Raw genomic sequence first — 27,981 nt, 5'->3', positions numbered from 1 at the left:
ATAAAAAGCAATGTAAATTAGCAGGATAATTAGGCTTGAGGAAGCATATCTAATCTGCTGACTCAATGAGGGGAACATTTAACCCTCAAAAATGGGTGGGTTTGTCTCTGGTGACAGGTGAAAAATCCGAAAACTGCCTCTAAGCTGCCCACTCCCGCTTCTAGTTTTAACAAAGAAGTTTGAAGGGTGGGGTTGGAGGGGGACATGGTCAACCAACCCAATCACAGGAGGCGGGTTGGTCATTTAAATATATTGAATCTGCTTACATTAGAATGAACTACTGTTTTAAATTTAAACCTATCCTGCTGGGAAAACAATCAACTAAAGGGAGCCAAGGAGGATTAGTGTCTTTACCTGAGAACATAACATAACATAAGAAACAGGTGCAGGAGTAGACCATGTGTCCCCTTGAGCCTGCACCACCATTTAGTATGATCATGCCTGATCTTCAGCCTTAACTCCACTCTCCCACCCACTCCCCATATCCCTTGTTACCCAAGAGACCAAAAATCTGTCTATCTCAGCCTAAAATATATTCAGGAATGGAACATCCACAAGCCTCTGAGATAGAAAATTGTAAAGATTCACAACCCTTTGAATGAAGAAATTTCTCCTCATCTCAGTCCTAAATGATCAGTCCCTTATCCTGAGACTGTGGTCCCATGTTTTAGATTCCCCTGCCAGTGGAAACAGTCCCTCAGTGTCTAACCTGTCAAGGCCCTTCAGAATCTTTTATGTTTCAGAGATCATCTCTCATTCTTCTAAGCTCCAGAGAGTATAGGCCCAATTAACCCAGCCTCTCATTCTAGGACATCCAGGAAATAAGCTAGTGAACCTTCACTGTACCGCTTCCAATTCAACCATATCCTTCCTTAAAAATAGAGACCAAAATTGCACCTAGTAGCCCAGGTGTAGGATCACCAAAGCCCTGTGCAATTGTAAGACTTCTTTATTCTTGTACTCCAACCCCCTTGCAAGAAAGGCCACTGTGCCATTTGCCTTCCTAAATGCTTGCTCTATCCACTTGCTATGTTTGTGGTCCTTGTACGCGTAGACCTAAGTCCCTCTGAACATCAACATTTACAAGTTTCACATCTTTTTAAAAAAATACTCTGCTTTACTATTCTTACTGCCAAAGTGAATAACCTCACACTTCCCTACATTATACTCCATCTGCTACTTTGTTGCCCACTCACTTAACCTGTCCATATCTCTTTGCAACCTTTGTGTCTGCCTCACAGCTTACAATCCCACCAAGTTTGCATCGTCAACAAACTTCGATACACTCTCTCTCTTCATTCAAGTCATTATTATAGATTGTAAATAGCTGAGGCCTCGGCACTGATCTTTGAGGCGCTCCACCAATCACAGCTTGCCAATTTGAGTACCATTGACTATCCCCCCAACCATCTGAACACCTCCCCAGACCCAAATACCACCTCATTTATCCGCCGTCCTACCCACCCCACCTGCCCTACCCACTCGCTTCACCGATCTTACTACGCTACCCATTCAATCATTCATCCACTCACCCATTCACTGACATTCAAACTGGACCTTTAAGCTTACCATATGGCAGCTAGTGTTTAAAAACAGCCATGTCCTGTCTATCCACCGGACTGTACTACACTTTGATGGAGTTCTCTGCGGGGGGATCTGTGCTCCTCATTTCTGGGAGAGCCGGGCTTGGAAGACCTGGCAAAAAATGCGGGGCAGCGTCAAGCCGGGAAAGTTTGAGTGGAGCAACATCCAGGGGTATTCAGTATTTAGGAAGGACAGACAAAAAGGAAAAGGCGGTGGAGTTGCATTGCTGGTTAAAGAGGAAATTAATGCAGTAGTGAGGAAAGATATCAGCTCCGACAATGTAGAATCTGTATGGGTAGAGCTGAGAAACACTAAGGGGCAAAAAACGTTAGTGGGGGTTGTATATAGACCCCCAAACTGTAGTGGTGATGTTGGGAATGGCATTAAACAGGAAATTAGAGATGCATGCAATAAAGGAACATCTGTAATAAGGGTGACTTTAACCTGCATATAGATTGGGCAAATCAAATTAGTAATAATACCGTAGAGGAGGAATTCCTGAAGTGTATATGGGATGGTTTTCTGAACCAATACGTTGATGAACCAACTAGAGAACAGGCCATCCTAGACTGGATATTGTGTAATGAGAAAGGAATAATTGTCAATCTAGTTGTGCGAGGCCCATTGCGGATGAGCGACCATAATATGATAGAATTCTTCATCAAGATGGAGAGTGACATAGTTGACTCTGAGACTAGAATCCTGAATCTTAATAAATGAAACTACGATGGTATGAGGCGTGAGTTGGCTATGATGGATTGGGAAACATTACTTAAAGGGATGACGGTGGATAGGCAATGGCAAACATTCAAAGAGTGCATGGATGAACCGCAACAATTGTTTATTCCTGCCTGGCGCAAAAGTGAAAAAGGAAAGATGGCCAAACCATGACTTACAAGGGAAATTAGAGATGGCATTAGATTCAAGGAAGAGGCATACAAATTGGCCAGAAAAAACAACAGACCTGAGGGTTGGGAGCAGTTTAGAATTCAGCAAAGGAGGACCAAGGGATTGATTAAGAAGGGCAAAATAGAGTACGAGAGTAAGCTTTCGGAGAACATAAAAACTGACTGTAAAAGTTTCTATAGGTATGTGAAGAGAAAAAGATTGGTGAAGACAAATGTAGGTCCCTTACAGTCAGAAACATGGGAATTTATAATGGGGAACAAAGAAATGGCTGACCAACTAAATACATACTTTGGTTCTGTCTTCACGAAGGAGGACACTAATAACATACCAGAAATGTTGGGGAACACAGGGTTTAGTGAGAGGGAGGAACTGAAAGAAATCAGTATTAGTCGCGAAATGGTGTTGGAGAAATTGATGGGATTGAAGGTCGATAAATCCCCAGGGCCTGATAATTTACATCCCAGAGTACTTAAGGAAGTGGCCCTAGAAATAGTGGATGCATTAGTGGTCATCTCCCGAGATTCTATAGACTCTGGAATAGTTCCTACAGATTGGAGGGTAGCTAACGTAACCCCACTATTGAAAAAGGGACGTAGAGAGAAAAACAAGGAATTATAGACCAGTCAGCCTGACGTCGGTAGTGGGGAAAATTCTAGAGTCCATTATAAAAGATTTAATAGCTGAGCACTTGGAAAACAATGACAGAGTCAGCATGGATTTAAGAAAGGGAAATCATGCTTGACAAATCTACTGGAATTTTTTGAGAATGTAACTAGTAGATTTGATGAGGGGGAGCCAGTGGATGTGGATTATTTGGATTTTCAGAAGGCTTTCGACAAGGTCCCACATAAGAGATTGGTGTGTAAAATTAAAGCGCATGGGATTGGGGGTAGTGTATTGAGATGGATAGAAAACTGGTTGGCAGACAGGAAACAAAAGTGTAGGAGTAAACGAGTCTTTTTCTGAATGGAAGGCAGTGACTAGTGGGGTACGCATGGATCAGTGCTGGGACCCCAGCTATTCACAATATATATTAATGATTTAGATGAGGGAACTAAATGTAATATTTCCAAATTTGCAGATGAGACAAAGCTGGGTGGGAGGGTGAACTGTGAGGTGGATGCAGAGATGCTTCAGTGTGATTTGGACAAGCTGAGTGAGTGGGCAAATGCATGGCAGATGCAGTATAATGTGGATAAATGTGAGGTTATCCACTTTGATGGCAAAAACAGGAAGGCAGATTATTATCTGAATGGCTATAAATTGAGAGAGGGGAATGTGCAATGAGACCTGGGTGTTCTCGTACACCAGTTGCTGAAGGTAAGCATGCAGGTGCAGCAGGCGATAAAGAAGGCAAATGGTTTGTTGGCCTTCATAGCAAGAGGATTCGAGTACAGAAACAGGGATGTCTTGCTGCAATTATACAGGGCTTTGGTGAGACCACACCTGGAATATTGTGTGCAGTTTTGGTCTCCTTATCCGAGGAAGGATATTCTTGCTATAGAGGGAGTGCAGCGAAGGTTTACCAGACTGATTCCTGGGATGGCGGGACTGACATATAAGGCGAGGTTGAGTCGGTTAGGATTATATTCGCTGGAGTTCAGAAGAATGAGGGGGTTTCTCATAGAAACCTATAAAATTCTAACAGGACTAGACAGGGTAGATGCAGGAAGGATGTTCCTGATGGTGGGGGAGTCCAGAACCAGGGGTCACAGTCTGAGGATACAGGGTAGACCATTTGGGACTGAGAAGAGAAGAAATTTCTTCACCCAGAGAGTGGTGAGCCTGTGGAATTCGCTACCACAGAAAGTAGTTCAGGCCAAAATATTATGTTTTCAAGAAGGAGTTAGATATAGCTCTTGGGGCGAAAGGGATCAAAGGATATGGGGAGAAAGCGGGAGCAGGCTATTGAGTTGGATGATCAGCCATGATCATAATGAATGGTGGAACAGGCTCGAAGGGCTGAATGGCCTACTCCTGCTCCTATTTTCTATGTTTCTATGTTTCAATTCGATAATGATTGCCGCTCCTCGGAAGATCCAGGCCTATGAATCTGCTGGGATCATATTAGAATCTAGGGAATTTTGGAAAATCATAACCAGCGCATGATCGCTGCAGTTATCTCTTTTAGAACCCTTCGATATAGGCCTTCAAGTCCTGGGGATTTGTTAAACTTCAGGCAATTAAGTATTTCCAATACTTTGTCTTTGCTGCTTTTAATTAAATTAAGTTTCTCACTGTTATTAGTCCATAGGTTACCCTTTATTTCTGGTACCTAATTTGTGTTCCACCAACCCCCTGCCCCTCACAAGTAAGCACCCCTCACCCTTCTAATTTCCTCCCTCCCATATTGGGCAGAGAGTAGCATTGAAGGCACTTGGCACAAGGGTCTATGCCACAATTCCTCAGGTACTGAAGTAGTCCATGTCCAAATGCAGCTAGACCCAGACAATATCCAGGCTTGGGCTGACAAGTGGCAAATAACATTTATGCCACACAAATGCCAGGCAATGACCATCTCCAACAAGAGAGAATCTAACCATTGCCCTTTGACATTCAGTGGCATTACCATCACTGAATCTCCCACTATCAACATCCTGGGGGTTACCATTGACCAGAAACTGAACTGGACTAGCCATATAAATACTATGGATACAAAAGCAGGTCAGAGACTAGGAATCCTGCGGCAAATAACTCCCCGAAGCCTGTCCACCATCTACAACCACAAGTCAGGAGTGTGATGGAATACTCTCCACTTGCCTAGATGAGTGCAGCTCCAACAACACTGGAGAAGCTTAACCCCATCCAGGACAAAGCAGCCCACTTGATTGGCACCCCATCCACAAACATTCACTCCCTCCATCACTGCCGAACAATAGCAGCAGTGTGTACCATCTACAAGATGGACTGCAGGAACTCACCAGGCTTCCTTAGACAGCACCTTCCAAACTCATGACCAGTACCATCTAGAAGGACAAAAGCAGCAGGCACATGGGAACATCGCCACCTGGAAGTTCCCCTCAAAGCCACTCACCAACTCACCACCCTGACTTGGAAATATATCGCCATTCCTCTACTGTCGCTGGGTCAAAATCCTGGAACTTCCTCCTTAACAGCACTGTGGGTATACTTATACCACAGGGACTGTAGCCGTTCGAGAAGGCAGTTCACTACCACCTTCTCAAGGGCAGTCAGGGATGGGCAATAAATGCTGGCTTAGCCAGCAAAGCCTACATAACGTAAATGTACTCTCGAAGACCAGAAAGTCTGCAGGGATCTAAGAGATTGATTGGGGATCAGCATCTCTAATAGAATAGAGTTCCCCCTCTCTCTGTAGGTCCATGAACCTTTTGGCTGTTGATCTCCCTGATTTATAGGTGCAGGTCCAACCATGCAAATGAGTCAAGCAGGAAAATCACATGCACCCATCCTCTGACAAAAGTGACGCTTCTCAGTCATTGCAGGAAAATTAGCGTTATTGTCTTCAGAAGATGTTGTTTAAGGGGGAACATTTGGAGAAAAAGATAAATAAAAGCATCTTACAACTCATTCTTCCTCACCTCGTCTTTTCGTGGGACTAAAAATAATCATATGGTTACTCGGAAGTATTTTTACAATTGAAGTTGAAAAAGAGAATTTTACCCAGTAGCTCTGCTATACTGAACAGTTTAATACCTGCTCTCTGCTGAATTAACTGACTTCAACCAGTGTGGCAGCAAAGATACTGGCACTTGCAGATTAAAGTGCAGCAAATTAGCTAGGGTTCATGCTCCCGATCACTATGCATTAATGTCTTCTGGAACTGCGTCTGTGTAGACGTCAGGTGAGGGCAAAATTGGGCTCAACCTTGTTACTATGTGTGATTAAATAGCCTGACAACACTGGCAAAGGCAACATGTGAAGAATGGCCACTTAAACAAAGTCCTGGATGGTGCGTGTCATTTGTGGGATCGTATCAGCGAGGAGGGCAGAGGGGAGAAAAAGCAAAAATGAGCTTTCAATAAAAAGTTGAAAAGACTGTTCAGCTGAGAGTAGAGAGACTTTTTTTTAACTAAAGTGACAAAAATATAATTGGCCAAAATGGCATGGTCATATTACAGTTCACCAGGAGTACACGGAATATCAATCATAAACTTTGAATGTGATTGCACTTGTGAAGGTCCCCCTTGCATATTCGTCACCACTTAACTCAAATTCAACTCCAATAGGCCTGTGTATTTAATCAATAATTGTATTAAGGAATTTTCTGTTCTATTCTGTTGCAGCTAAACACATCAGGATGTAGCATTGGCCAGGATGAGGTGGATGGCAGATTGTTAAACTCTTCCTCTGGAAATGAAGTGGTTCCTCCCACACCAGCGTTTCCTGTGTCACCACCTACTCCATATGGTAATAATACCCCATGCGGTAAGTAAAAGACATTAAGTCTGGAATTGTGTTTTTTTAATGTTTAAAATTTGAAGCAGATTAGAAAATTAACAAATAACTGAAATGTTAGTGTACACCAACGTGCATTGTTGTTTATAACTAATGGGGAGTGATGCCATTAACCATCCTTAGTGCTATAGAATTATTTAATCAACAATCTGCTTATCTCTCAAGTACTGTCATTTGGCTGCCTGGGAGTTAAAACGCTACTTTGAATTTCTTCTCTTGCAGTGAAAGTTATGAAGAACTTTTCTGCACTTTCTGTGCATGGAGTTGGGGAACAGATCAACAACATTTCAGATGTCTACGGAGCAACTCAAGGTAAGGAATACACTCTAATAAAATACTGTGTTTGCTGTAGATCTGAAATAAAAACAGAGATTGCTGGAAAAACTCAGCAGGTCTGGCTGTGTTTGCGGAGAGAGAAACAGAGTTAAAGTTTCACGTCCAATACGACTCCTCTTGAAGAAGTTATATTGGACTCGAAACGTTAACTCTATTTCTCTCTCCACAGATGCTGCCAGGCCTGCTGAGCTTTTCCAGCACTTTCTGTTTTTATTAAGGAACACACTTTATTTAGGACTGGGCTTATTAATCTCATTGAAGGACTCCAACAATGCTGTTGCAGATTAGGCACAGGCCCCTTACATAATAAAGCACTGCAGCCTGAGGTCTGTGTGCGATAATGCACACCTGAGGCACTTGCAGTGTTCAGACCCAGCATGAACATCTTTTGAATTATGGTCTTGTTTTTATGCAAATTAGTGAACCTGTCCGTAATGTTGAAATATCTAAGCTGCATCCTGGAAGCTTTTGGTGGGGTGGTGGGGAATGGGGGAATAGGATGGTAATTTTGACTATTGGCGAGAACGTAAAACAAATTATATTCCTTTCCATTGGCTTAAAATGGGGGTGGAATGTGCAATTTCCTCCTACTTGTGCAAAATTGTAATTAGCTTTAATCAAGGTCAAAATTATTCTCATCCCAAATGCAGAGCAATTGCAATATTGTTTTATGAGGATAATCATAACAATTTAGGAATGGTATTTTATCTGTAGCTGTAATAAAATATTGTTACAAAAACAAAAATTGCTGGAAAAACTCAGCAGGCCTGACAGCATCTGTGGAGAGAAAGACCAGAGTTAACGTTTCGAGTCCGTATGACTCTTCTTCTGAAATCTGTATGATTCTTCTGAAGAAGAGTCATATGGACTCGAAACGTTAACTCTGTCTTTCTCTCCACAGATGCTGTCAGACCTGCTGAGTTTTTCCAGCAATTTTTCTTTTTGTTTCAGATTTCCAGCATCCACAGTATTTTGCTTTTAAAATATTGTTCGTTGTGTTATACATTGGAGTCTTATCCTCTGTAGAGCTTATTCCAAGATCAGAAGCTTTTTAGGGAGTGTGTTTTGGAAAACCATGGGAATGCAGCTATTGATTTTCCATTTGTTACACGTTTTCACCTCTACCTTTGATGTTCTACTGGATACAGTGGCACTGGTCACTCCTAAGAATGGTCCAAATATCATGCTGTAGAGTGTGCTCACACTTCCCAATATTTAGTTATATGGTAATATAATCCCGGGATGTACCAATAGCATTTTGATCTGCTCCAAACTGGATATCATGTCTTTCTTTCACAATTTTGAGGTGACTTTTGAACATGGGCAAGAATTTTCCCATCGACGAGCTGACGCATAAAATGACGCAGAATGACGTCGGGCGGAACTCCCGACATCATCCCGCGTTATTTGCATTTTCAGGTCGGCGCGGGCGCAGCCGAGTCAGCTGTGCACCCGCCAACCTGTCAGCGGCCTCTGGGGCCATTCAAAAAACAATTAAAGCAGTTAGTGGACCTGCCCATCCAACCTTAAGGTTGGCGCGCAGGTAAGGAGTGCTGGCGGCCACCTGAAAAAGCATGAACCTCATCCACGGGCGGGATGGGGTTTCATGACTGAATTAAAAAATTAAGATTAACTTTTAGTTAAAGTTATGTCCATGTCCCAACCCATGAGGGGACATGGATGGTTAATGAAATTCTCTAAGGAATAACATTTTCCCTTTGCGAACTGATATCCCTGAGGCAGCACTTAGTCTCAGGGAGATCGGAGCACTCCTTCGCGCGCATGCGAGAAAGCGCACTTCTGCATTTGCCATCCCCCCCCCCACCGCCTGCACAGGGAGCGCACAGCGCTTCAATGTGGACATCACGCTGGGCGGGCCTTATTTGGCTCGCCCACGATAAATGGCGGGGCGCCGATCAGGGGGGCCACCCACCCATGCTTGCTCCCGCACTTCCCCTTCAATGGGGGAAAGTTTTGCCCATGGAGTATGTGAAGGGATACAAATGAGGCCAGAGGTCAGCAGAGCTAGAGACAAACTAGCATGATGGGCTAGAGGATAGAGATCAGAGATTCATAGGCTGGGATTTTGAATTTCTTTTTTTATTCATTCACGGGATGTGGGCTTCACTGGCTGGGCCAGCATTTATTGCCCATCCCTAGTTGTCCTTGAGAAGGTGGTGGTGAGCTGCCTTCTTGAATCGCTGCATTCCATGTGGTGTAGGTGCACCCACAGTGCTGTTAGGAAGGGAGTCCCAGGATTTTGACCCAGCGACAGTGAAGGAACGGCGATATATTTCCAAGTCAGGATGGTGAGTGACCTGGAGGGGAACTTCCAGGTGGTGGTGTTCCCATCTATCTGCTGCCCTCGTCCTTCTAGATGGTAGTGGTTGTGGGTTTGGAAGGTGCTGTCAAAGGAGCCTTGATGAATTCTTGCAGTGCATCTTGTAGATGGTACACATTGCTGCTACTGTGCATCGGTGGTGGAGGGAGTGAATGCTTGTGGATGTGGTGCCAATCAAGTGGGCTGCTTTGTCCTGGATGGTGTCTAGCTTCTTGAGTGTTGTGGAAGCTGCACTCATCCAGGAAGTGGGGAGTATTCCATCAAACTCCTGACCTGTGCCTTGTGGATGGTGGACAGGCTTTGGGGAGTCAGGAGGTGAGTTATTTGCCGCAGGATTCGTAGCCTCTGACCTGCCCTTAGCCACCGTATTTATATGGCTAGTTCAGTTCAATTTCTGGCCAATGATAACCCCCAGGATGTTGGTAGTGGGAGATTCAGTGATGGTAATAACATTGAATGTCAAGGGGAGATGGCCAGCTTCTCTTTTGTTGGAGATTGTCATTGCCTGGCATTTGTTTGGTGTGAATGTTACTTGCCACTTGTCAGCCGAAGCCTGGATATTGTCCAGGTCTTGCTGCAATTGGACATGGACTGCTTCAGTATCTGAGGTTGTGTAAATGGTGCTGAACATTGTACAATCATCAGTGAACACCCCACTTCTGACCTTATGATGGAAGGAAGGTCATTGATGAAGCAGCGGAAGATGGTTGGGCTGAGGACGCTATCCTGAGGAACTCCTGCAGTGATGTCCTGGAGCTGAAATGACTGACCTCCAACCACCACAACCATCTTCCTTTGTGCTAGGTACGACTCCAACCAGCAGAGAGTTTACCCCCTGATTCCCATTGACTCCAGTTTTGCTAGGGCTCCTTGATGCCACACTTGGTCAAATGCGGCCTTGATGTCAAGGGCAGTGCCTCTCACCTCATCTCTGGAATTCAGCTCTTTTGTCCATGTTTGAACCAAGGCTGTAATGAGGTCACAATCTGAGTGACCCTGGTGGAACACAAACTGAGAGTCAGTGAGCAGGTTATTGCTAAGCAGGTGCTGCTTGATAACACTGCTGATGACCCCTTCCATCACTCTGCTGATGATTGAGAGTAGTCCGATGGGGCGGTTATTGTCCGGATTGGATTTGCCCTGCTTTTTGTCTAAGGATATAACTAGGCAATTTTCCACATTTCTGGGTAGATGCCAGTGTTGTAGCTGTACTGGAACAGCTTGGCTAGGGGCGTGACTGTTCTGGAGCATAAATCTTCAGTACTATTGTCAGAATATTGTCAGGGCCCATAGCCCGTGCAGTATCCAGTGTCTTCAGCCGTTTCTTGATATCATGCAGTGTGAATCAAGTTGGCTGAAGACTGGTGTCTGATGCTGGGGACCTCTGGAGGAGGCTGAGATGGTTCATCCACTTGGCACTTCTGGCTGAAGATTGTTGCGCTGGTTTTTTGCAGCGTATATTTTTGTATCTTTTGCACTGCTGTGCTGGGCTCCCCCATCATTGAGGATGGGGATATTTGTGGAGTCCCCTCCTCCAGTGAGTTGTTTAATTGCCCACCACCATTCACGACTGGATGTGACAGAACTGCAGAGCCTAGATAAGATCCATTGGTTGTGGAGTCGCTTAGCCCTGTCTATCGCTTGCTGCTTATGCTGTTTGGCATGCTAGTAGTCCAGTGTTGTAGCTTCACCAGGTTGACACCTCATTCTTAGGTACGCCTGGTGCTGCTCCTGGCATGCTGTCCTGCACTCTTCATTGAACCAGGGTTGATTCCCCTGGCTTGATGGTAATGGTAGAGTGGGGGATATGCCAGGAACATGGGGCTGAATTTTGCCGTTGGCGAGCAGGGGGTGGGGCCCGCTTGCCGACGCGAAAATGATGCGGGATTATGTCAGGAGGAACCCCCGACATCATCCCGCCCCATTTAAATTTTCAGGAAGGCGGGAGCAAGATCATCTGCGGGCCCGCCGACCTGTCAATGGCCATTTGAGGCCATTGACAGGATAATTAAAACAATTAAAGGGCCTGCCCGTCCAACCTTAAGGTCAGTGGGCAGGCCAGGAGCCCCAGCGGGCTTCTGAAAAAACATGAAACCTCATCCACCGGCGGGATGAGGTTTCATGTAGAGTTTTAAAAAGTTTATTAAAGTTTCAGTGAAATTTATTAACATGCCCCATCTTGTGCGATTTTTTTATTTTTCTATTTTTAAAGTTTATACAGCTGTCAGAGATCTCCCTGAGGCAGCACTTAGCCTCAGGGAGATGTGCGCTCTTTCGTGCGCATGTGCGAAAGAGCGCACTCTTGTATTTGGGGAATTCCCCCCCACCCGCACAGGAAGCGCATAGCGCTTCCTGCTGGGGGTCACTTAATTGGCCCGCCCACTTAAAATGACAGCGGGGCCCACTTCTCCGGCAGGGATCAGCTCCCCGCCCGCCGGAGATTGGGTCGGGCCCACCCGACAGGCAGAAAACTCTGCCCATGAGGTGACAGATTATGGTTGAGTACAATGCTGCTACTGCTGCTGGTGGCCCACAGCGCCTCATGTTGCCCAGTTTTGAGTTACGAGATGTGTTAGCATGGTGATAGTGTCACACGACACAATGGAGGGTATTCACGATGTGAAGACGGGACTTTGTCTCCAAAACGATTTGCGGGGGTCACTCCTACTGATACCGTCATGGACAGATGCAGCTGCAGCAGGCAGGTTGGTGAGGATGAGGTCAGGTCTGTTTTTTCCCTCGTGTTGGTTCCCTCACCCCCTGTCGCAGACCCAGTTTAGCGGCTATGTCCTTTCGGACTCAGCCAGCTCAGTTGGTAGTGGAGCTACTGAGCCACTTTTAGTGATGACCATTGAAGTGGTAATCAGCAGGAGCTGATGCCTTGAGCCTTCATGGCTCCATGTTGAGGACTCCCAGGGCAACTCCTTTCTGACTGTATACCACTGTGCCACCACCTTGGCTAGGTGTGTCCTGCTGGTGGGACAGGACATGCCCAGGGATGGCGATGGTGGTGTCTGGGACATTATCTGTAAGGTATAATTCTGTGAGTATGACTATGTCAGGCTGTTGCTTGACTGGTCTGTGAGACAGCTCTCCCAACTTAGGTACAAGCCCCACATGTTAGTAAGGAGGACTTTGCAGGGTGGACAGGGCTGTCGGTTCCAGTGCCTTGGTCGATGTCGGGTGATCTGCCCGGTTTCATTCCTTTTTACTGACGTTGTAGCGGTTGGATGCTAATTAGTGACCTAATGATGTCATTTCAGAGGGCAGTTAAGAGTCAACCACATTGCTGTGGGCTAGACTAGGTAAGGACCACTGATTTCCATTAGTGAACCGGATGGGTTTTTATGACAATCAACAATGGTTTAATCGTTATCACTAGACTTTTATTTCCAGATTTTTATTGAATTTAAATTCCACTGTCTGGTGGGATTCAAACCCCAGGTCCCCAGAGCATTACCCTGGGTCTTTGGATTATTAGTCCAGTGGCAATGCCACTACACCACCACCTCCCCCAAAGCTTATGCCAAGAGCAACAGAGTTGCCACAGCAGCTACTTTCCATTCCATGTCCAGATCAGCACAGAATACAGTTTCACACTGTTCCTCTTTCCTGTGGGGTTTCATTCCCAGCCATTGTTTGTACACAGAACTTAAGATATACGGTGAACCACATCGAAAGGCCGTGGAATTACCCTTGCCCCTGAATTCAAACTGTTATTACTACATACACTGCAAATAAGTTATAAATTCTGAAGCTTCATTGAAATCAACAAAGTAGGAGGACTTGGCCCAGCTGAAACTTAATATTTAGTTTCGACAAATATTTGTTTGGAGTTATTTTAGGCATTATTGTTGCAGCTGTGGCCTAATGGACCCGAGGTCTGACACTCAAATTATGCCCGCAAGGTAAAACACAAAGAAGTGATTCACTTCCTGTTTCTTTCTATAAAAATTACAATTTTAGCAGAAAGGGAAGAAACAAATTAGCCCATTAGTTTTGCAAGAAAATCCGATAAAATATCAGATACATTTGTAGAAAAGTTGGGTTTTTCAGACCAGTTTTTTAGCCCTGAAGTCATGGGGTTGACTTACATGGGCGACGTTTTTGAGACGTTGGCATCCGCGCTTGATTTAAGCCCCAAGTGAAATCCAAAAAAGACTGTCGCAATGGAATAAAGTAAAAAAAACAACAGTAATAAAGAATTCATATTAATTATCAATCATAATTTGATCATTTAAAAAATTTGAATAAATAGAAACAAAACTGAAAATGTAGAAATGTTTTAAGCATTTACTTACTGGTACTAATTTTCATTAAATTAAATCAAATCATTAACATCTCCAGGCTCATACTTTGGTTCTGAAATCTTTGGGCCTTGCTTAGCTGAAAAAATACTAGGGTCAGCTTTTACATGAGGTTTATGAAAAATTAGCATTTTTTAGGCCAAAAATCATGGGGTTGAATTTTACACGAGATAGTCTTACAAGTATATATGGAAATCAAATAGTAGGTTCCAGAAATTACTGACATAGAAATATCTTGCAGTAACAGTTGGCATGGATCTAAAGAGGGTAAAATCCAACTTGACAAACATCTTTGATTTCTTTAAGATTGTTGCAAGTAAAATAGAAAAGCAGGTCCAAAGGCCTCCTTCATTTGGGCTTATGCCTGTTATAGGCTACAAATTGACGAATGCAGAGCATAGCAGAAACATTTAAAGCTTGAGTTTCTGATCCAGTGGGAATTTCACCAACTTGGCCGTATTGAAGCCTCTGTGCCCACCTCTCCCTCTGACCAGTTGGAACTCCTGGCCTCAAGCTTCACCTCCTGCCATTAGTGTGCACTTGGTGTGTGTGCCTGAATATATATCTTATAATTTAATGCTTCAGGTTTTCTGGTTAAAGAATTTCTATCTCCAGGTTACTGAGATGAATGTGTCCACTGAGCAGGTATTTCTGAATTTCTTCTGTTTGCCATTTTCTACTTACAGTAATCTAAATTCAGGTATATTTAAAATAAGAACAGAAGTAAAGTGTAGACATTTATTTTAACTTTGCTTTTGAAACAGTTTCTGAATAATGCAAGGTATTTAGTCTCTTCAACACCTGCTGGTAGCTAATTTTGTTACCATAGGTAACTGTCCGTACCCATTGAATTTGAGTTTTTATATTCTACACTACGTTAATTCACATTTCCTGAACTGTGTGATATCTGTCATCCTGTGCTCCATCAGAACACCATGCTTTAGTTAGCCTAGAAATTCTGAGAAGTCAGATATTCGCAATCATCAAAGTAAACTGAGATCCATAATGTCACATCCTTTCCTATTTTACATTAGGTAGCCTTTTCAAGGCAGAAATTGATGGTATGCCAATTGTACTGGCAACCCAAACTGGTGGGAGCTTTATTTTAATGTTAACTTCTGGACGGGAACCTCATGCACACCATTTCCAGATGTTTGTACAAGATGCTGTTTCTAAATCATTTGTTAGGATTTTCAAGATTGTTAAATAATAAGTAAATTGAAGGCGATGGAAAAGGTACACTAATGTTAAAGGTAGCGTTTTTCAGTCAATTCATAACTGTTTATTATCTGCCAGCACTAAGCCTCTCGAGAGATTTTATGCTAATTGTTTAAAAAAAAGCTAACTACACAGCACCATTATTGGCACTGATTGGTTTTTCATGGAAAACCAATCTGAGCTATTTGAAAAGAGAAGAGAAAGGCCAACTGGTGCATACCAAGTAAGGAGAGGCCACAAGAGAAATGCTCTACACCTACCTGCATGTATCCACATATCTGCAGTTAGACTTGAATATTTCCCACTTTGGCATATGATCAGTCATATGGAGACTCCTGTCCTTGTTAGGAATATAAATTCATTGGCACCACTAACGCAAATGCTTGCCTAACCATATTGTTGGATGTACCCTATTCATTGTAGATCACTGCATGAAGGAGGGCATTTAAAGATAGTTGTATTCTGATTGATTGTACCTGCCCAGATGCTGCTAACCATACCTGCAGCCCTGCCTACGTCTACCTGACTGTAACCATGGGCGACTTTCTTCATAGGGTACAGGTCAGCAGAGGGGCAGATGTAGAACTGGGCTAGGTGTTGCAAGGGCACCTGCAGCTACAATGCTGCTTAGGGCTGTCATATCCAGGTGACAGTAAAGGTCACCTCTGTGTGAAACATAGCTCCATCACCTTAAAGGCATGCTACAATGCTGACGTCTGGTAGTGCATTGGGCCACAGAGAATAATTGTCCTGTCAGTTACCTCATGCAGCACTCCCCGCACCTTAACAGTCCTCAAACAGAAACTTGAATGTTTGGCTGTCACTTAACTGCAGACTTTGAGGCCTGAATACTCCATCTGCGCAAAAATGCCGACAGAGGTCGGAATCCGGAAGTACTGCCCTTGAACCCGACTTCCGCCATTTTCACAGGCGGGGAGGGGTAAATGGGAAGGGTTCTAAGTTGCACATCCAGGGGTCACGGAGACAGCTGCCCACCGAAATCAGCAGCTGCTTCCACTCACGTGATTTTGGTGAGATAGGTGCCTGAAACTTGAAGTGTGCAGATTTGACCTGGTAGGAGCATGTATGAACCTTGTGGATTTGTTTGGAGAGCCAGGGTACCCTTTTAGAGAAGTAAGGAACCCCTTTGCATCTGGTCCTGGGACACGTTTAGGGGAGAAGTCAGGTGACTTTTCGGATCGTTAAAATTAGACATGAATGTTTGTAAAAAGTGCTTAAACTCATTGGAACTGTTAAAGCTGTCAAAGAACTGACAAGGTGTCAAAGAACTATTGAAGCTGTTGAAGAACTATCAAGCTGTCAAAGAACTATCAAAGTTGTCAAAGAACCGTCAAAACTCTTTGAAATTGTCAATGATCATTGGGACTGTCAGCACTTCCAAAGGATCTAACTCTGCTGGGCTTTAAATTTAAAAAAATGTCTGGAGCTTAAAAAAGAATGCTAGCTATTTCACTCTGTTGACATAAACCTGAGGACTATCATTATAGGATTTGTGCTTCATGTCTGATTTTACAACCTAACAATGGGGCGCCTGTTAAGTGAGCAGTTTTGTTGACAGTTCCAAGTGATCATAGAATAGAGATGTTTGTCTTCATAAGAGAATAAGTACTTCGTGAAATATGTGTTTTCATAAGAGATGCGATTAAGAACTTAAGTGTAATGTTTGTTTTCATAAGAGATTAGTCCAAGGAATTTCAAGGTATTGAATGTCTTTTTAATCAACCCGTGTTTTTTAATAGTAATGTTATCAATAGGCATAACTTTATTTGTTGTCAGCATGACCCCCTTAGGTTTGTCCATGGAGGCAGCTAGGTGAGTTGTCATGGACAGGGTAAGGGCAAAGAGTGGTGAGTGGGAGGCATGGGTTGGCATGTGGGCTAAAAGGGCCATGGGAATGAATGAGGGGCATGGGGGTCCATGGTGGGTGGATATAAGGTCATAGGTTGTCCTGGTGTGTATTGGGGAGGATGGGGGGGCGCATGAGATGGAATGGGTGGCACGAATGGGGTATATGGAGTGGTGTGGGGGTGGAGTGAGGGAGGGTTTTTGGTTTTTTTTTTCAGTCTTTCACACAGTGCCGGAGCACCGAAACAGGCCTTAATTGCGGCCAGCCTGCCCCCACACCCGGTAGCCTCTACACTTTTGCCTATAAGCGTTCTGGGGGGGCCGTGCCCAACTTCTAATCTAGCCCAGCTCTCTTTCCGTCCACAACCCTCCCACCCCACCCCCCGGAGCAAAAATCCCAACCTTCAGGTCTCTCTTTCCCAGGCTGGGTTTGTGGAGTCGGAAAATGTCCTAATGCTGTGCACCCGACCGGGGAGTGAAAATCCGGCCTGAGTCGTCTTTGCGTGCATTTTGCTTGTCACTTGTCTTCTCTCCTGCAGCCTTAACAAATGATGCTAATTGGTTGAGACACCATTAAAGCCTTTTTAGAGGCTTTTATTTGTTTCCACTTTCATTAATCCCATCCCTTCAACTTTAACTTATATAATTCTTTGCTCCCTGCATCCATCCGCATCCGTGCTTGGAACTATGCATAATAATAATAAACTGATCTCAGAAATTTGAATGAAATTGTTTACTTCCATTCATATCATTGCAAAAGTCTTCCCTAGCCTTTCAGATAGAAATGTACCAATACTAGAAAATCTAGAGTCAGAGCCAGGGTCTTAAGGCTTTGTAGTCATTTTCAAAATCGCTCAATATAATTTGTATAAAGACAGCAGTATAATGATCCCCATCTTCCACCACCATATGGCCCTACTTGCATTCTCCATTAAGTATGAATGACTACTCCTTCAACTCCGCAATCAGTAACTGATCTTTCAGTCACAATGCTGCGGTTCTTCAAAACTCTCCCTCCAAAGTTCTGTGCCTCAGAATCTCCACTACATCAAGAGCCTCACCATAACCTTTGATTGTGCTTTTAATTCTCCCAATCTTTCCCGTCTTGAGTTTAGTATTCTCCTCTTCTGCATGAGGAAGACTTTACAAATTTGCACAAGGCATAGAATACAGTTTTGAGCATCCCAATGTAGAAAGGGCCTTCAGACCATAAGGTCGTGTACAGCATAGGTTCGCCAGGGAGAGACTTGAGATACTGAGACTATTTCCAGTGGATCAGAACCTTAAAAAAAAGAAAGACTTGCATTTATGTAGCATTTTTAAAGACCACCAGACTTCTCAAGCGTTTTACAGCCAATGAATGCTTTTGATAAGTAGTCATTGTTGTGAGGCAGGAAATATAGCAGCCAGTTTTGCGCACAGCAAGCTCCCACAAACAGCAATGTAATCATGACCATGTCTGCTTTTGTGATGTTGATTGAGAATTAAATATTGGCAGTACACTCGGGATAACTCCCCTGCTCTTCTTTGAAATAATGCCATGGAGTCGTTTACATTCAAACCCAGGGAAAGAAGGATAAAGGGAGGAAGGGATTGAACATGAATATTTTACTGATAGTCTACGTTCATTCATGATCTGCATTAGCAGGATGATGTAATTTAACTTTTTAAAGTAACAAGGATGTTTAGCTGTGTTACAAGCTTGCCCTTGTCGATTGTGTTTTTTTAAACAATTTTTTTCCTGATTCTCTCATCGGTTTCCTGAGCTTGAACAGATGTGTAGCAACTGTTGAAAACGAACAATATTTCAGCTGCTCAAGTTATGGGACTTGAACGCTTTTTGTTTTATTTTTGACTCAGTTGTTACTGATTCTAAAACTTCATTTGCCCATGGTCACGAAATGCTGCGAGTCAGTATGATTGAAAATATGATACCAGCTGCATTCTGCATTTCAACATGGTACATGTCTTTTAGACAAAAGCCAGTTTAATAATGGAAGCACTTAAGGATTGTGTACCTTTGGGCATTAAAGAAAATGTGCACAAAGTATTTGTCCTGAGGGGCATTTTAACCTTTGACATTTGTTAGTACTTTTTCATTGGCAGAAGCAGATTGGGAGGGTGCAAAACAAAGCTGTGTAAGTTAAAAGTTAAATGTAAATGAGGCTCCAGTTAGAGCATGAATACACTGGATGAACAGGCTCGCTGTGGGAAGCAAATTTAGCAGAAATAATTGTTGAATTATTTTCCATATGGGCAGAGTGGATTAAGCTGTTGCTGATCAAACATCTTCATTTAGAACATAGCCCTGCCTTCTCCACTTTGCAGTCTCTGCGGAAGTTGTGCTTTTGCACTGGGTTTATTACAGACTGTAAGTAAGAAAGAACGGAAAACTGAGACTGGATAATCTCTTGAATGAAGTCACATTTTTTGTATATGGTGTTCCTGCTGTGTTGCTTTTAAACTGAAGTCTGGCAGACGAAACAGCAAGCCAGAATACTCTTTTGGCTCTAGTAAAATTGCAGCGTTTCAACACATTCATCATATAGCTGCTCTTATGAAAGTTTTCCACCATGACTACTTCAGTTGGTAGGTAAACTGTGGTTTTAGACTGATATCTATTGTTTCTATCTGAATCCTTAGACATTTAGCAATCTGCAAGTAAACAGCTGGTACTGTCTTTAGAATGTGAACAGATTAATCTAGTGGAGCTTTGTGCTTGCAAGGCAAGTCTATTTGTTTGCTAATATAAGAGGAAAATTTAAATACATTGCTGTGTAACTTGAATGCATTTATAGTAGAAGTGTTGAATTTGCAGGCTGCTTGCCGACATCTTTGCCATATGTTTGCAGGATCCGGAGATTTCCGGAAGTGCTTCTTAAAGATCTCCATATATATTGGAACAAAAGATGTTCAGTGTTTTTGGAGGAGTGAAATAAGGCTTGTGTTGTTTTCAAACTTGTTTTGTTACTTTATTCTGGTGAATTGATACTCTACATGATCTGGAGGCTCATTGAAGGCTCTATTTTTTAACATGCAGCTATGCTGAGGCCACATACTGAAGCAGCAACAGCTGAGCACATTCCTGAGGGTAGCTAGGACATGCTTGGGTCATTGGCAACCTTCCACAAAATTCCTCTATAATGCTCCATTTATATTGCAGTAACTGTCTCCAGAGGCACCACTGCAATAGAAATGAGGCAACATAAGTGACCCCACACCCCAGAGACAGGCAAGCTCTGCCGCCCAGTGTAGTGGGTTCATTCATGTCTGTTCACCTCTCAAACCGTAGGACCCCAAAAACCCTTTCAGTGTGAGATAGCAATTTACATGTACTGTACTTCATCCAGCCTAATGAACTGTATTGGCTGTTCATTGCACTGTTTCCTCTGCATCAGGGAAACATAATGCAGGATAGTTGGTGGTTTTGCTGAACACCTTCACTCTTTGTGTAAGTGTGATCCTGAGCTCCCTACTGCTTGCAGTTTCAATTCCTTACCCCATTCCCACTCTTTGTCTTTGGCTTTCTACACTGGCCCATTGAAGCTTAACATAAGCCCAAGAAGCTACTCTTTATCTTTCTACTCAGCATTTTGCAACCCGCTGGTCTTAACTTTAACTTTAGCAACTTCAGGCATTAGATAAAGCTCCCATTTTCTTTCTGGCTATAGTTGCTGGCATTTTCAAGGACAGGGAGAGAACAGGCTGTTACTTGGGTCACCTTTCAGCACACCCCTGACAGGGTGATCTCTACCCTTCAAGTTCACTTCCACTGGAGTCCTGCTCCACTTAGCCGCGTTTTCATGCTACTGTTTCTATCTATCTCATTTATCTATTCACAAACTCTATGGGCAGAATTTTGCCCTTGATGGGTGGGCGGGCAGCCGATCGCTGCTGCCGAAATGGGCCCCGCCGCCATTTTAAGTGGGCGGGCCAATAAGGCCGGTGAAGATGGGACATGCTAATGAAATAAACAAAAACTTTATTAAACGTTTTTAAAACCGCTATCAAATCTCATCCCATCACTGGATGAGGTTTGTAAAAAAAATCACCTACTCACCTGCCCGTTGGGCCTGTGCGCCAAGCCGAAGTTCGCACAGGCCCCTCAAAATCATCGACAATTGGCAAGTTAAGGGCCCTAGCAAGGCCTTTAATTAATGGCGGGCGCACGTCCCGCTGCATAGTGCGCCCACCGACTGAAATATCACAATGCCGCGCGCTGACATCAGGACACTCGCACGATGTCAGCGCGCAACATTTTAAATGCTGGCTTGCGGGCTCCGCCACCCACACGTCAGCCAGAAAATTCTGCCCAATGTTTCATATACATCTCCTATTTTCTAATTTTGTCCCCTTTTGTCTCCTGCTAATTATCACTCCTGCTATTTAAGGATCATCAGGGTCTACAGAAGCACTTCACGTGTTTTATTAATTTTCCCATGTGTGTTTTTTTTTCACGTTCCTATGGTCACCTGTCCTGTTCGTTTTTTAATGCTGTTTTTAAAAGCCAATCCAGTTCTGAGGAAGGGTCTCACATCTGAAACAGTGTCTGACAGACTTTCTCCACACATCCTGTCTGACCTCCTGAGCACGGTGTTTCCAGCTATTTCTGTTGTTTTCCATTCCTACCCATGGGGGCAAAGCACTGGTGACACCAAAGGTAAAGCACCAGGGGCTCTATTTGCTATTAAAGTAGGCAGTATTTTCAATATCACCACATTGGCTTGCCGCTTCCTCCTTCCGACCCTCCCACTTGCCACCTCACTCTCCCTAACTCACCCACTCGCCGCTTCCTCCTTCCGACTCTCCCACTCTCCACCTCACTCTCCCTAACTCACCCACTCGCCGCTTTCTACTCCCGACCCTCCCGCTCACCACCTTACTCTCCCTAACCCACCCGCTCGCCGCTTCCTCCTTCCGACCCTCCCATTCACTACCTCACTCTCCCTAACCCACCCACTCGCCACTTCCTCCTTCCGACCCTCCCACTCGCCACCTCACTCTCCCTAACTCACCCACTTGCCGCTTCCTCCTTCCGACTCTCCCGCTCCCCACCTCACTCTCCCTAACTCACCCGCTCGCCGCTTCCCTTCCTCGACCCACCCGCTTGTCCCTTCCTACTCCCAACCCACCCACTCACCGCTTCCCTTCCCGACCCACCCGTTTGCCGCCTCACTCTCCCTAACCCTCCCACATGCTGCTTCCCCCCCACCCCACCCCGACCTCTCTGCTCGTCACCTCTCCCAACCTTCTACTCTTCACTTGCCTGTCCCAACCCTCCACTCATCGCTTATCCCTCCCGACCCTCCTGCTCACGGCTTCCCACCACTTTGTGAGGGCTTGGGAGGGGGGCGGCAAGTGAAGCGGTGATTTGTTTTTTTAAAATGATTGAGTATAGATAGTAATTGCACTAAGATGGAAAGGCAGTGCTATTCGGGGAACTTCCCTAATTTACAAACTGTGCGAAAAGAAAATCCACCCTTAGAATGGGCTTTAAATGGGGGATACCTGTACTGCATTAAAGTGTATATGTGCTCAATTTTTATTTAGCAATATTTTGTTTTATAATTTTTCCAGTTAGTGGTTAGTAATGGTGATGACATGGAAGAGGGCAAAAAATGAATGGGAGGAAGAGAAGTGCAAGAATCAGTTTATAGATATTTGAATCAGAAGTTCATTGGTGGATTATTTCAAGACCATTATCACCTTACTGCTTGTTAAACATACTCTTTATAGGGGAGAGTTTTTCCTGTGGTGGGCGGGAGTGGGCACGGAGCCAGTCACCACTCGCGATCAGCTGCGCGCCGCCATTTTACGCAGGTGGGCCAATGAAGGCCCGCCCAGCGTAACGCACAGCCGGTAGCGCTCAGCGCTACCTGTGTGGGTGGGGGGAGGAGGGAGAGTCGGGGCCTGCGCTCTTTCGCGCATGCGAGGGAAAGAGCGCAGAAATCTCCCTGAGGCACGGAGCTGCCTCGGGGAGATTGAATGGTTGAGGAAACTTTTTCATCAATAAAGTGAAAATTTATTCAAATATATCCGCTCATGTGACAGTGTTTGCGAAGTAAGTAAAATTTATTTATTTTATAAAAGCTTCAGGAAACCTCATCCCGCCCATGGATGAGGTTTCCTGAAAAATGCAAAGGCCGCTTGGGCTCTTCGGCTGCCCGCCAACCTTAAGGTTGGACGAGCAGCGTTTTTAACAAGTGTAATTACTTTTTTAATGGCCTTAATAGGCCGTTGACAGTTCGGCGGGCACACAGCTACCTCCGGCACACGCCCACTGAACGAAATATCGAAATGACACCACGACCCACTCGCTGGCCGCTTCCCTCCCCAACCCACCCACTTGCCACCCCAACCCACCCAATCACTGCTTCCCTCCCCAATCCACCCACTCACCACTTCTTCCTCCCAACCCTCCCGCTTGCAGCCTCACTCTCCCTAACCCTCCCACTTGCTGCTTCATTCCCCCCACCCCCCGATCTCTCTGCTCGCCACCTCTCCCAACCTTCCACTCTTCACTTGTCTGTCTCAACCCTCCACTCACCACTTATCCCTCCCGACCCTCCTGCTCACCGCTTCCCACCACTCTGCGAGGACACACGCCCAATGTCATCACGTGTCATTTTACATGTCAGTGTGTCGGGCCCACCCCCACATGCCGACCAGAAGATTTGGCCCATAATCTTGCTAAATAGTATTCAACAAAGGTGATGAACATCAGCACAGGCATTCCTATCTAATATTTTTCAATTGTTTTAAGGATGTAGGCAAAGCCACATTCATAGCCCATGTCTTGTTACCTTGAGATGATGATGGTGGATTGACTTCCACTTGGGACATACACATTTTGACCATAAAACTGTATTAGTCAAACATTGTGAAATTCTTTATGCATTTGAGAAATTACATTGGGCAGTCAAATATTTGCAATTTGGCATATTGCTTTTTCTATATTTGTATTTTGCTATTTAACGATGTTTTCTGTCTTGATTTGAAGATTTTCAGTATATACTGATCCATATAAGAAATATTAGCAAAGGTTTTTTTTTAAAAAAAAGTTATTCACAGGAGCAGCTGTGTATATACACTTAAATTACATGTTTTCCAACTGCAGTCATTAATCTTCTTGAGTGACCACATTCCTGTCATTTGCATGGTGATACTTTTTAAATAAGCATTCCCTCCCAGTATTGCTGCAAATCCACATAAATTTAAATAGTACATGGTAATTGCTTTTCAATGCCTGTCGTGCTTTTAATAATTGCATTGTACTCATTATTGTCATATACCTGTTACGTTGAATTCACACTACAAGTTGAGCGTCACATTGCTGCAAAGTTTGTGCAGAGTAAATCAAAGATAAAGCAGAGGCAGATTTTCTCCCCCAGAGTCTTGTTCCACCTCCCTTTGGTGTTGGGCTGGGCTCTGAGTCTAACCTCAGGCTACATTAACATTATAAATGAAGTATCAAGAAATAGACAGTGACATGTTATTTGTAGCCCAGTCCTTACTGGAAACTGTTTAGCAGTATGTTGTTGGGGATCCTCCTCCACTTCACTTTCACAAAACTTTTTAAAATAGTGCATTCAGGAAAAAGTGTAAGTAACTCAAATGTTTTAATTGATCTTCTGATGGGCATGGCAATTAACACAGTGGGAGTAAGATTGTATTTAGACTATAGTGATACCCCAAATTGGCTGTAGCTCCATGATACAGAAGGCAAAAAAAAGTATCTGCTGAAGGTAGAGACAAATATAGACAATATAAAATAAGGCGTACAACAGAGACAATATAAATTAAGGGTACAATTCTGAAGGGTGTTCAGGAGCAGAGGGACCTGGGTTTACATGTGCTGTTATGACCGGGATGGGAGGAATGCGAGAATACAAACAAGGAGCAGCAGTAAGCCATTCGGCCCCTCGAGCCTGCTCTGCCATTTAGTAAGGCCATGGCTGATCTGATAGTAACCTCAAATCTGCACCTGATAACCTATCACCCCTTGCTTACCAAGAACCTATCCACCTCTGCCTTAAAAATTTTCAAAGACTCTACTTCCACCGCCTTTTCAGGAAGGGAGAACGACCATCTGAGAGAAAAAAAATTGCTTCATCTCCATTTTAAATGGCAACCCCTTATTTTTAAAGTGACCCCTAGTTCTAGATTTTCCTAGAAGAGGAAATATCCTCTCCACATCCACCCTGTTGAGACTTCTCAGGATCTTACATAGTTCAATCAAGTTGCCTCTTACTCTTCTAAACTCCAGCAGATACAAGCTTAGTCTGTCCAACCTTTCCTCATAAGACAACCCACCCATTCCAGGTGTTAGTCTGGTAAATTGTCTCTGAACTGCTTCCAACGTATTTACATCCTTCCTTAAATAAGGTGACCAATACTATACACAGTACTCCAGATGTGACCTCACTAGTGCACTGTGTAACTGAAGCATGACCTCCCTACTTTTGTATTCAATTCCCCTTGCAATAAATGATAACATTCAATTAGCTTTCCTATTTACTTGCTGTGCCTGCACAATAGCTTCTTGCGATTCATGCACTAAGTCACCCAGATCCCTTTGCTTTTCAGAGCTCTGCAATCTCTCACCATTTAGATAATAAGCTTCCCATTTATTCTTACTGCCAAAATGGACAGTTTCACATTTCCTACATTATACTCCATTTGCCAGATCTTTGCCCACTCACTTAATCTATCTATATCTTTTTGTAGCCTCCTTATGTCCTCTTCACAACTTACTTTCCTACCTACCTTTGTGACATCAGCAAATTTGGCAACCATCCCATCCATCCCTTCACCCAAGTTTATATAAATTGTAAACAGTTGAGGCCCCAGCATTGATCCCTGTGGCACACCACTGGTTACATCTTGCCAACCTGAAAAAGACCCATTTATGCCTTCTGTCTGCTTCTTGTTAGCTGGCCAATCTTCCATCCACGCCAATATGTTACCCCATACCATGAGCTTTTATTTTCCACAATAACTATTCATGTGGCACTTTATCAATTGCCTTCTGGAAATCTAAGTACAGTTGGTCCACTGGTTCCCCTTTATCCACAGCACGTGTCACTTCCTCAAAGGACTCCAATAAGTTGGTTAAACATGATTTCCCCAAGCCCCACTACTCCACAGGCCATACCATTAATTTAAATGTTCAATTTTCTCATCAAAATAGCTAATTGTTTACCTATACTTCTAGTACCCAGAAGAAAAGAGGCTCTGACTAGGCTTCTTTCAAAAAACTCAGAATGATTAATGTATTATAAAACAAAACTCCTTTAAAACAAATTTCAAGAACTGATTAACACACATTGTAATCTGGAAGTGTAACTAACTAATCCTTTTAAACTTCCCTAGCGCACACACATACACAAACAAACAAAAGACACAAAGGAAGCCTCTGCAGAGTCAGGCAGATGGGGAAAAAAACTTCCTTAGAAAGAAAAAGATAAAAGTTCACGGAGGTTCGATCTGTCGGTCTGAAATTCCCTCGGATGAAGACGTACTGCTGAGACCAATAGATGTCGGGAAGTTCACCAATGATGCTTCAGTGTGGAGGAGAGTATAACTGGACCAGTTCTTCCTGTCTCAGCTAGCAAGTTCAAAATTATGCAGACAAACTACACTTAGATGAGGATTATCTGGCTACAGGTCGAGCACAACACACAATTCACAAAGCAGAGAGGGAGAGAGAGCAAGCTAGTCAGGGCAGCCTTCTGTTCTCAGCTTCTCTCCAACAAGACTGAAAGCAAAACCACAGGTTTTAACTTAAGGTTTGTCTCTGCCATGTGATTGCCTTTTTGTCTTCCAGTTTTTGATTAACTAAAGTGCTTTGCGGTTCAAAACAAATAAACAACTCCCCCTCAAGTACTGGTAGCTCAGGTAGTTTCTTGGAAGAGGCCTGCTTGTTGATAGTTCCAAGGTCAACTTATGACCCTTTTACAAAAAACTCTTGGGCAGCCTCCAGTGTCCAAATAATGCAATGTCCTTCCATATTTTTTAAAAATAAAATTCTGTTTAAAGAGATATGATTCTAATAGTGCATAAGTCATTAAAGGTGGCAGGACAGGTGGAGAGAGCATTTAACAAAGCATACAGTATCTTAGGCTTTATTAATAGGGGCATAGAGCACAAGAGCAAAGAGGTTATGCTGAACCTGTATACGACGCTAGTTAGACCTCAGCTGGAGTATTGTGGTACAGTTTTGGGCACCACAATTTTGTAAGGATGTGAACGCATTAGAAACAGTGCAGAAGAGGTTTACACGAATGGCTCCAGGGATGAGAAACTTCAGTTATGAAGATAGATTGGAGAAGCTGGGACTGTTCTCCTTGGAGAGAAGGAGGCTAAGACGAGATTCAATAGATGTTCAAAATCATGAGGGGGGCTGGACAGAGTAGATAGGGAGAAACTGTTCCCGCTCATAAAAGGATTGAGAACGAGAGGGCACAGATTTAACGTGATTTGCAAAAGAAGCAAATGCAATGTGAGAATTTTTTTTCACACAGCGAGTGGTTCGGACCTGGAATGCACTCGGGAACATTCGATGATTATTTAAATAGAAACAATATGCAGGGTTATGGGGAAAAGGCAGGGGAATGGCACAGAATCATAATGCTCATTTGGAGGGCTGATGCAGACACGATGGGTCGAATGGCCTCCTCCTGCACTATGTAATTCTGTGATTCCGTGAAAGTGTCAATAACCACTTGGTTGCAAATTTCCTGAACTCCTTTGGTTATTTACCAGACCAGTGATACCAAATGTAAATGGTTATTGCCAGCAGTCCTGGTCAGCATCCTTTTCCAGCTGCAGGCAGGTTGAATATTTCACTTGAAGCCAGCAGTATTTTTTGTTCTGTTGAAGAGTCATACGGACTCGAAACGTTAGCTGTGTTCCTCTCTGCAGATGCTGTCAGACCTGCTGAGTTTTTCCAGGTATTTTTGCTTTTGTTTTGGATATCCAGCA

At 43.8% G+C, this 27,981-nt stretch overlaps 1 protein-coding gene across 2 annotated transcripts in view; it reads left to right on the top strand.

Moving 5' to 3' along the window:
* Positions 1-27,981, top strand: part of tns3 (tensin 3) — a 493,703-nt gene that overhangs the window by 432,345 nt on the left and 33,377 nt on the right. For both annotated transcript variants that reach the window (XM_078538616.1, XM_078538617.1), the window contains exons 20-21: positions 6,759-6,882; positions 7,153-7,242. In XM_078538616.1, the coding sequence (XP_078394742.1) occupies positions 6,759-6,882; positions 7,153-7,242 (214 nt within the window). The remainder of the gene's footprint in view (positions 1-6,758; positions 6,883-7,152; positions 7,243-27,981) is intronic.

Source organism: Cetorhinus maximus, chromosome 3 (genome assembly GCF_964194155.1).
Source record: "Cetorhinus maximus chromosome 3, sCetMax3.hap1.1, whole genome shotgun sequence".
NCBI lineage: Eukaryota > Metazoa > Chordata > Chondrichthyes > Lamniformes > Cetorhinidae > Cetorhinus > Cetorhinus maximus.
This window is presented reverse-complemented; position numbering and strand designations above follow the sequence as displayed.